The 10,594-nt window shown below is 50.3% G+C and overlaps 2 protein-coding genes across 9 annotated transcripts; both read right to left on the reverse strand.

Annotated features, from left to right (window-relative positions):
• Positions 1-200: 200 nt before the first annotated feature.
• CUNH1orf56 (chromosome unknown C1orf56 homolog) lies at positions 201-3,027 on the reverse strand. The gene is made up of 2 exons (XM_019432842.2): positions 1,312-3,027; positions 201-474 (listed from the first exon to the last, which is right to left on the reverse strand). Exons 1-2 carry the CDS (start codon positions 2,344-2,346, stop codon positions 454-456), a joined length of 1,056 nt encoding a protein of 351 aa, XP_019288387.2. The 5' UTR covers positions 2,347-3,027; the 3' UTR covers positions 201-453.
• Positions 3,028-3,164: 137 nt separating this feature from the next.
• Positions 3,165-10,370, reverse strand: BNIPL (BCL2 interacting protein like). 8 transcript variants are annotated; one of them, XM_019432837.2, is made up of 10 exons: positions 10,014-10,364; positions 8,893-9,066; positions 8,668-8,732; positions 8,011-8,235; positions 5,703-5,885; positions 5,410-5,512; positions 5,115-5,261; positions 3,969-4,013; positions 3,649-3,747; positions 3,165-3,279 (listed from the first exon to the last, which is right to left on the reverse strand). In XM_019432837.2, the coding sequence occupies exons 1-10, from the start codon at positions 10,055-10,057 to the stop codon at positions 3,243-3,245; spliced, it is 1,122 nt and encodes a 373-aa protein (XP_019288382.1). In that variant the 5' UTR covers positions 10,058-10,364; the 3' UTR covers positions 3,165-3,242. The 8 variants fall into 8 exon arrangements, with proteins under 8 accessions (XP_019288382.1, XP_019288379.1, XP_019288383.1 ...); XM_019432834.2 differs by having other exon boundaries at positions 3,927-4,013; positions 10,014-10,362; XM_019432838.2 differs by having other exon boundaries at positions 3,927-4,013; positions 8,893-8,985; positions 10,014-10,360.
• Positions 10,371-10,594: the final 224 nt, after the last annotated feature.

Below are 10,594 nucleotides of genomic sequence, written 5' to 3' on the forward strand. Positions count from 1 at the left end.
CGACATGGAATTCTGTGCCAACATCACCCTTTCCAAGGAGAGAAGGCCAAGTACTGTGAAGATAAGACTACCATCCTTTTCCAAGAGCTCACCTCCTTGTTCTTCCTGTTCCCTCTTCTTGGCTTTCATCTGAGATTTTTCATCTTTAAAAAATCACTAAAAACTTGGGAAAGGAGGAAGAGGAGCAACATCAACATTTTATCCTGGGGTACGGGGTGGGGGTGAAATATGCTGGAGGACAAGGGAAGGGATCAGGCCCAATGGTGTTAGCTACACAGTTCAGTTTTAAGGTTGAAGAGATTTCTGGCCTCCACCCTCAGATACGTCTGTAAAGAGACACAAGACCGATATTTTTTCTAATTTTTTCTGTACTAAAAATATCCAGTAGGTTCTGGGATTGAAAGGGTGGGGAGGCTGAGATGCTGACACCTTCTCTTGAGGATGAAGTGGCCATTACCTGCGGTTTCTCTCTAGCTGGGTAAGAAAACAGAAGAGAAGAGGGGAAATGTTAGAACCACATCTATGTTTTCCCTTCCTTGCTTCATCTCCCTCTCCCCATAAGCCCTCATTCCCTCAACACTACTGCCCCCTACTTAGGCTTCTTTATATTGAATCATTGGTATTGGATACCCGGGGAGGAGGACAAAAACAAACTTGCAAAATGACTGACCGTATATACTATTTTAGTGTCCTTCCTCTCTCCCACAAAGGTCCCGAAATCCTATCAATTGAGAATATTTTATCAAGTCAATCAGAACCTTTGGTAGTTCATTTGGTAAAGCAGAGGACTATCCTTCCCGAAGAATTCTTAAGTTACTGGAAATCATCCCAGGAGTTCTTTGGGATAGTGGTGGTGGAGGGCTTCGGCACTGGTGTCAATGCCCCCCATTTCCTCCTCTGTAACGGAATAACACCTCACAGCATTGTTGTGAGGGTCGATCCAGGTAAAGTGCACATAGTAAGACCTTAAATATTAGCTGTTGTTACTATTAGACTGCATTCATGAGCTGAGAATGATTTATATCTTCCACATCTATTGTCTGCATCAAAAATTGTTGATATACCTACAATCTTCACAATTTGGTCAATAATTCTCTAACGACCCATACATGTTACCCATTAACCAACCAGCAGTTGCCCAAGAAATGGGTGGAATCAATGGCTAACAATAATGTGAATAACTAGTATATTATGAATGAATGACCAAACAGATGACAGTTCATGGAAGCACACTGGCTAGTTGACCCAACAGGATTTTGGATGTCAGGACTTTCCATCAACAAAGGTCCTTGGCTATCACCAAACACTTACTGGTTGCATCTCTGTGAACACTGAAGACAGACTGTTCCAAATATCCTCCAGCCCCATCCGGACTCGTCTCCAAAAAGCAAGGGCTGGACTGGGGCTGGGGCTGGGGCTGGGGCCAAAGAAGAGGAAGGGGGTGGGTCTGAGTCTAGAGCTGAGGGGCGGTATGGGAGTGGTAGTGGTGGTGGTAGTGGTGGTGGTGGTAGTGGTCTGAGTGGTGCAGCTGGTGTCAGGGCAGAGACCGGTGTCCAGAGGGCACTCCTCCCTAAGTCGGTTGCAGGGACACTGCTGGTAGGTACAAGGCCGGTGCTCTGTGCGGAGTTGGCTCAGTGCTCCAACTCGAAGGCGCCCGGAAAGGCCTTGCAGCCTGCCTGCCCTGGACCGGCTCATGGTGCCTGACCTGCAGTGGCAGTGCCATGGGCCCCAGGGCATGAGAACCAGCCGTAGGTCCTCCGCTGGTGGCATGGCTGTTGGTGAAGGGTGTGGCCACGGTCTCGGGGTGGACCCTGCTGTTGACCACTGGCTCATGGTACTGTCGGGGTGAACCAAGTCCTCAGTGGACATCCACGTGTTGGCCCGCTGGTCTGAAGAAGACATCCTGATCTCGGGCTCCTGGGTATTTGCTTTAAACCTTGGGTTGGGCATCCTCGCCGTATTGGAAGTCGCTCGGAGAGCCTCTCCGCTCACGTTACTCTTTCTGGCGTTGATCACAACCCCCTCTTCCAAAGACTCATCTTCCTCCGGCGATGACACAATTGACTTTCTGACGCCTGTGGCCACCGTGGAGGCCAAGAGCTCGGCCGCGGCCGGGCCTGCCAGGCGGTCGGCACGGGCCACGAGGTCATCCTCGTCCTCCATTGTTACCCTCATCTTCTTGGGAGCGCCGGTCCGGGGGGTGGTCCGGTAGTTGCGGGACATCGGGACCCCGGAGCGGAAACTTACCCGCTGCGACTCGGTGGAAGTCAGGCCTTGGGCCCCCGCCGCCCGGGGCCCGAGACTCAGCAGCAGGGCCCAGAACAGCGCGCCGGCGGCGGGGACCATGGGGCCGGGCAGTGGGCGGCTGAAGGGGAGGCCAGCGAAGGAGGCCGCGTCTCCCACCTCCTCCCTCCCTTCCACTCTCGACCCAGGGGGTCGTTGGAACCGAGGCCCGTGGGGCTCCTACCGCGCGCCACGCCCCTCCCCCAGGCGCTCTCGGCGCAGCCCGAGGGGCTGAGCTAAAATCCCAGGAACTCCCGCAGCCAGAACTCCTGCGGAACCAACAGACGCAATTGTGACGTAAGGGCCTGGTCAGGCAGTGCACTTCCTCCGAGCCGAGCTTACATCGTGCATCGCAGTTTATTAACCGCTACGGATCTGAGTTTACGAGACAGGACGAAACTACAAGCTTTGAAAGCGCTCCTTCCCAGGCTCACAGGCAGCAGACGTGACGAAGAAGGAAACAGCGTTCTTCAATACGTAGGGAGCTGACTCCTGGTCCCCCAACAGACGGGGTGGGGGTGGGGGGCTTGCCGCGGTCAGTTATGCCCCACCCACCCCGAGCTTCACAGGCGACCAGGGGCTCCCATTTGAAGGGGGAGGAAAAGGACACTCAGTGAGATGCAGTTATTTGCCCAGGGTTCTGCAGCTCAAGCAGGACTAAAACCCACAGCCTTGCCGTTTCCCATACAAGACACCCCTACATGCACCCCTACTGCTGAAATGATGTGTCGCCTCCTTCCCACCCCCCCACCCCCCACCCCCCGGCAGATCAGGTTCCGGACCTCAGAACTTTGAAGGCAGGGTTATGAGAGGAATGACATCCCAATGATATGTGAAGGTCCAGTGGCACTAGGGTTGAAGATGAGGTGGTTTAGGAAGCAGCCCAGATATTTCAGGGTTAGGGCATAGGCAGATCAGTATCTTTGCTTGGTTCTAAGGTCCTTGAGTCCTGTCTTATACTAGGTGCCTCCTGAGCCATGGAGATCCCTGTCCAGCCTAGGAGAGAGAAAAAAACAAAAAGGTGGTACAGGAGCAAGACCTGGATTTTACCTACTGGTTTGGGGAGAGAAGCCAGAGAATTGAAGGAGAAGATCCGGTGCTGGTCAAGCTGGAGGTCCCCTAGGACCTCCCCCCAACACATGTTTTCTCCTTTGCACTGCCAGCATATCCCTTCTTGACCTCTAGGGGTGATCTCAGTCTCCTCTAAATTCGGTGCTGTGAATATTCCTTTATTCTTGGATGCCTCAGCACTTATATGTATCGTTTTTTATTTAGTTCCCCTGCATCTCTCCCAAGGCACTAAGAAAACGGGAATTGGCTTTATATGTCCCACCCCCAACTTTTATCCTTAAGCTCAGAACTCACTGTCTGACAGCTTCAGGGATGTGAACCTGATCCAAGGAGATGAGTTGGGCCAGCTCTCGCAGGCTGTTCAGAAAACGGATCTTTCGTGTGAACTTGGAACTGAAAAGAGAGGATAAGCCAAGTGTGTGTTGTACTGGGAACAGGGCTCCTGGAGAGGCTTACAAAGGGACATATGACAAGTATAGCATGGTTAAGGCTAGAAGGAGCCAGGGTGGGGCAAGATCTTCTTAATCTTGATTTTGAAAATGGGAGCGGGTCCTGGTCCCCAAAGCTTGTACCTGATGAAGGGTCGCAGCAGTGCCAAGAATGCCTTCACATACCATGTGGTGTGGACAACGACCAGGCCACGCAGGTTTTTCCGGAGGCTGCAGAATAGGAGATTGTTCTGTTCTCCCACCTTCATTCCAGAAAATCAGGTGGAGCTATCTTCCGTGCTTTGACTTCTGCAGTTTCTAGATTTCTCTGGCAGTTGGGGCTAGTCCCTGCTCCTCGGCCACAGTCTGAGCCCCACCCATCATGTTTAGCCCTGCAAAGCTCCTCAGTTTTATTTCTTTTTAAATCTTTTTTTTAAATGTTTATTTATTTTTGAGAGAGAGAGAGACAGAGTGCAAGCAGGAGGAGGGACAGAGACAGAGGGAGACACAGCAGAATCCGAAGCAGGCTCCAGGCTCTGAGCTGTCAGCACAGAGCCTGATGCGGGGCTTGAACTTGTGAACTGTGAGATCATGACCTGAGCCCAAGGCCAGAGCTTAACCAACTGAGCCACGCAGGTGCCCCAAGGCTCCTTGGTTTTAGGAATCTCTTGCCAGAACTCCTCAGCCTGGCCTCCTCTGCCCCACCTCCCTCCTGTGCCCTACCCTTGCCTAAGTCCTTGGTGACTCCCCTGTCCCCTCCCCTTGTGACAAGGACAACTGACAGAACTCCAGGTGGAGGAAGACCAGTGGGGGGGGGCGGGGGGAGAAACAAAAAGAAAGAGAAAAGTGAGCAAAGGGAAGATGGGGGAAAGAAAGGAGGAAAAGGGAACATCGCATGGAACAAAGCCTTATGGGTCAGGGAAGCAGGCAGAGAAGAGAGGCAGAGACAGTGGCTCCTGGGAAGTGAAATAAATGGTGAGATGGTGACCAAAGGGAGCACCTTCTGCGTGCCAGGCAACATGCCACGCTGATTTATTTGATTTTCACACGTGTGCGATGGCGAAGGTATTCTTGTTGCTGTTCTGCAGAGAAGGAAATGGAGTCCCAGGGAGGCTAAGTGACTTGCCCAAAGTCATACAGCAGGTAAATGGGAAAGGCAAGATCTGCAACTAGATTTCCCTGACTCCGAGAGAGGATGGAAGACAGGAGAGGCCTGGAAAGGGGTGTAGAGGGACAAGGTGAAGAGGAAGGGGCTACGTGGAAGAAGAAAGAATGGAAAGAGGGAAAGAGAAGGCACAGAGAGAGTGGCAGCCCCCCCGCCCCGTGGCTCACCGCCGGTCCAGAGCATGGTAACACTGGCGTATCCAGCCCAGAGGTGGGACCTGGGCTCTAGTCGTGCCTCCGCTCAAGTGGACAAGCAGGTAATTTTCAGCTACCAGCAGCTCCAGAGTTCCCACCATATACCTGGGGGGCACACAACTGTCAAGGAAGGGACGTGCTTCAGGATGTGGGGTGTGGGGGGGACATGACTGTAGACTCTCCAGTCAGCTGCTGATCACAGGGCGTTCTTGTTGTTGCTTTTCCTTCCCAACATCCACCCTGGGGCCCTTCAGGGCGTTGGACTCACCTGAACAAGTGCTCCATGACATAGGTATAGTTGGGGATGCTGCTACTGGGTAGGTAACAGGAGGCAAAGACAATGACAGCATTGAGGCCATCACCATGGTAACCTGGAGAGGACAAAGGGACCATTTATTCAGTCAACAGCTACACATTGACAGTACATCTGTTTAGGTTGAAGGACTCTGAGGGTCTCTGGAAGTTACAGGAAGGATTTTGTACCCCGTAACTGAGTTTCCAACTCAAGCCTTTTATTCAGTAAGTCACAGTTCTTACCCCTCCACTTATGGTAGTCATTACCTCCATGAGAGAGGACTTTCTTATAGGGCTCAATGACTGTCATGTCCACTCGCTGTTCCCGCTGTCCTGTTCGGAACACTCTCCAGTGACGACCATCTTCTCCAGCTACATCCCACACACAACCCCGGCCCAGCCTTTCTGCTGCTTCACTGGCCCCCAGACCCTCTGCACGGGGCAGCTCATCTAAAAGAGAGGGATGGGGAAGGGTCCATAAGGCACGGTACATGCCTTCAGTGTCTTGTAACTTCCCCAGGTTCTTAGAGTTGATTACTCCAACATCTCATTCCTCAGTGTTTTCCAGGACTCCAGCCCTAGTTTGTCCAATCAATACAACCGCTTGCTGGTTTCTCTTTCCTGTGACTCATGATCCTCACTTTTTCACTAGACACTGGCCTTGAGGTAACCCTGCACTATGGTAGGTCCATGGCCCTTGCCAGTATTAGTTTTTTTCCGGATTCTTCTTTCCATGCTTTTCCTTGGGTGAGCTCATCTCTTCCCATGTCTTCAATCACCACCAGTAAGGTGATGATTCCAAATTTGCCTCTCTAAGCCACACGTCTCTCCTAACTCCAGACCCATGTCCCTAAACGCTTAGAGTGGACATCTCTAGTTTGTGTCATCTTCAAGTCACCAGACCCAGCTGTAAGTCAGACTCATTCTCTTCCTCCTCTCTCCCATATTTCCTTTTTTTTTTTTTTCTTATTTTTGGGAGAGCACAAGTAGGGAATGGGTAGAGAAAGAGGGACAGATGATCTGAAGTGGGCTCTGCTTTGACAGGCTGACAGCAGTGAAGCTGATGTGGGGCTCGAACTCATGAACTGCAAGATCATGACCTGAGCCAAAGTCAGACACTCAATCAACGGAGCCACCCAGGTGCCCCGGCCATATTTCTTTTCTTGATGACTCCATCCATCTAGCTGCCTGAGAGAGAAAACTGATGACATCCAAGATTTTCTTCTCTGTCAGTGCTCAAGCCAGCTGGACCCCATATCTTCTTCCATCTATCTCCATTGTATTCTCTTATTATTCTTTCCACTATTGCTGTCCTGATTCAGGTTCTTAGCATTACTCACCTGGCTTTAGTGCTAACCTCTTAACTGGTCTCCTTGCCTCTAGTTTGTTTACTTCATTCCACCTTCTACCCCCTTGCTACAGCAAGCTTTGTTTTCTACCCTACCTTTCTTATTCAAATGGCAATATACCATATCCAGCAATTCTGCATGATCCTTCCATAGCAATGGAAACAGCCGCTTCATCTTAAGAAATTGTTGCCTAGTATTTAGTATTCCATTGCATGGACACACCGTATTAGATTTAATACTCGACTGATGGACCTTTAGGTTGTTTCCAACCTCTTTAGAGCCGTCAAATCTGATCATGTTACTCCCTTGATTAAAACCATTCAGTGCCTTCTCATTGCCTACAGGATAAAATCTAAACTCCACAGTATGGTAGCAAGGACCTCCATGATTTGACTCTTGCCAACTTAACATAGCACCCTGATTCAGAAGCTCAGGTGACAATTTGGACATGTGATTGGCGTCTGAAGTCCAGGGCAATCCTGTAGGGGAGCCCTTAACCTGTGGGGTCTGTGCTGACTCCAGTCAAGCAGCATGGCTGAACTGTAAGACACCCTTTTGATGTCTGGAGAAGTGGAGAATTGGTTGGGGTGGGGAAAACCCACACATCTGGCATCGGAAGTGTTGTGAGTAGAGAAGAAACAAAGTTTTCCTTAATATCAAAATAGTCATGCTTAATACTTTGAATTCTCCAACATGCCACGTTCTTACCCAACTTGTTTCTTCCACCTAGAATGCCTCCCCAGCTACCTGATAAAGGCCAGCTCAGAATCACCTCCTCTGTGAAGTCTTTCCTAATGCTTCTCAGGCAGAATTGACCTTGTTCTCATCCCTGCTGACCATACCCTATACATATGTAGACCATAATCCTTAACTATATTTATTTGCATAAAATATGTATATTTTAATTTCCTATTAAACAGAGAATTCCCTGAGGATAGGACTATCTTATTCATCTTTATAACTCGGTTCTTGCTCAGTAATAGCATGTAACACTCACCGGATAAAATTTTCCTTAATAAACAAAGGACCCTCCCCACTCCTCTACTGATGACTCTCGCATGGGATCTATAGGCTCTAGCTTTCTGTTCTGAGGAAAGTAATTTTGCTGACCTTACTACTTGGTCCCCACATTATTGCTTCTAACTTTAGTCCGATTAAATCCATCCTGAGCTGCTTTAACTCTAGCTTCTACTCCTACCAGCTCCAGCCTCAGGTTTCTTTCCCACCTTCCCATTCAAATTCATGTCCACTGTCCAGCTGCTCCGAGTCTGAAGGTGTCTCCAGTTCGTCTACCTCCAGGTCAGAACTGCCATCAGGAGAGGAAGGTTCGGAATGAGTGGGAGAAGCTCCACGGCCTCCGGTCTCCTTAGTCAGATTCAGCTGCAACTCTGGGGCAGAGAGACGCTTACGCATGGGGCGTGGGCTACATAGGGCTAAAGTGCTGGGTGTACCTGGGGTTGGGAGAAAGGAGAAAAGAATTGAAAAGTATGTGTGTGTTGGCAAGAAGAGGTGGAATTCCTGCATATAGAAGTAGTGAGATGGGGTAAATTCTAAAGAAGAACTAACATGGGACATTGGGGAAAAGAGAAGTGGAACTGTGATGGGATGAGGGCAGCAGACTGGGCTAGAATCAAGAACTTGAGGCCTACTTTTTTTTTTTTTTTTAATGTTTGTTTATTTTTGAGAGAGAAAGAGCGTGAGTGGAGGAGGGGCAGAGAGGAAGACACAGAATCCGAAGCAGGCTCTAGGCTCCCAGCTGTCAGCACAGATCTCGACACGGGGCCTGAACTCATGAGCCGTGAGATCATGACCTGAGCCAAAGTTGGACACTCAACCGACTGAGCCACCCAGGGGCCCCAAGACCTATGTTCTAATTTACCAACCTGCCTGTGAGTCTCTCTTGGGATCCTCAGGATCTTCAGAACGGTCAACTTCTTCAGGAAGAAGTCTAGAGGGGAATGATTCCAAGGGGGAGCAGAAATGAGGGTAACCGCATCGAGCCAGGTCTCAGTTTATCAGTCCTCTTGCCCTGCCACGATTTTCTCACCTCTGCCTCCCTCCCCCGCTCCTTCCTTCAAGTCCTAAGGAACATCCCTCAAAGTCCTCACCTGGGGAATCCCTCATCCTGCCACTCTTCCTTCAGCTCCAGCTCCCCGAGTCTCAGAGGTGCTGCTGGCCCTGCTTCAGCATTCTCCCCGGCCCTAAGAGTCCCAGGGGAGAAGAGGTGATCGTGAGACATACTCGGCAGTGTCTTCAGGGAACTGGATCGTAGGTAGGAGACACTGGAATGAACAGTAATTAAGGTACAGAGCAGAGAGCAGGCCTTAAGAAAACCCTCAGATCTCTTGTCTTCTGGATACTTCTACTACTTCCACCCCTTCCTGGAAACAGATCACCCCTATGGTGGGGTTTTCAGAGCCCAGGGAGGGTGGAATGTAAAGCTAATCGTATAATCGTATTTAACTCTGTGGCCTTGCTCTACCTACACGAGAGTGGTAGAGATATTCCTTGTTACATACTATTGGGTGGAACTTGACAGACCCGCCCAGCTGTCACCAGGCAGGGATGGGGATGATTGCACCTCGTCAGGCCTGATGCTGGGGAGTGGTCAGGGCAAAGCATGGCAGAGGTGGAGGGGTGGGGGAAGAAGGTAAGGAGGAAGATTTGCTGGGAAGGAGTACCTGGACCTCAGCTTCTTTCTGGGTCAGCTTTCCTGAGGGCCATTCTGGGGAGTGGGTATTAGAAAACACAACAGGCAGGCTTTTCTTTCTTTCTTTCTTTCTTTCTTTCTTTCTTTCTTTCTTTCTTTCTTTCTTTCTTTCTTTCTTTTTTCTTTTAAGCTTATTTTGAGAGAGAGAGAGAGAGAGAGAGAGAGAGAGCAGGAGAGGGACAGAGAAAGAATCCCAAGCAGGTCCACACCATCAGCACGGAGCCAGATGTGGGGCTTGAACCCACGAACCATGAGATCATGACCTGAGCCGAAACCAAGAGTCAGGCATTTAACTGAGTGAGCCACCCAGGTGCCCCAACAGGCAGTTTTATCAGATACAACACAATAGGGGATTATCCTGAACCCCCAGTTCCCCATTTCCTACCTGAAGCCACCCTACTCCTCTGCAAATTCCTTTTCTTGCAGTCGGGTCTCTTCCAGGAAGCCAAGATTTGCCCTGGTCAGAGCTCACAACTATTCATTGCTCGTTTCCAATCCAGTGGGCCAGATCTTACTTACCCAAGGTCTAACGTCTTTTCTCCCACCTCTTGTGTGGTCCCCATCTTGCCACGTTGGTCTGTCTCCCTTAAATGCTTGCAGCTGTCTTGAGAGTGGGTTGTCCTGGCTCCCCAGAACTTTCGTGGCCTCTGTCTCACTGCTAGATGCTCCTGCCTCCAAGGAAGGCAACCTCGCCTTCAAACAGGTTTTGCCACCTCCCTTTCCCTTCCCAAGGAACAGGTTTGCCCAAGAGAAAAACCCTGCCTATGTGGGGGCGGGCTTTGGAGGAGAGAACATTTTCTAAAATGGCTAGTCTCAGGGGAGTCGAGGAAGGCAATTTGTTTTCCCTTCCAGATTCCTCACGATCTTCTGGAAGCTACTCTTTTTTTTTTTTAAACTTATTTATTTATTTTGAGAGAGACAGAGAGCAAGCAGGGGAGGGGCAGAGAGAGAGAGAGGGAGAGAGAGAAGCCCAAGCAGGCTCTTGCAGAGTGAGTGCAGAGCCCGACATAGGGCTCAGTCTCACAAACCATGAGATCATGACCTGAGCCGAATCAAGAGCTGGACCTTAAGCGACCGAGCCACCTGGAGGCTGCTCTTTA

This window comes from Panthera pardus, unplaced genomic scaffold (genome assembly GCF_024362965.1).
Source record: "Panthera pardus isolate Hobbes unplaced genomic scaffold, ASM2436296v1 HiC_scaffold_11, whole genome shotgun sequence".
Lineage (NCBI taxonomy): Eukaryota > Metazoa > Chordata > Mammalia > Carnivora > Felidae > Panthera > Panthera pardus.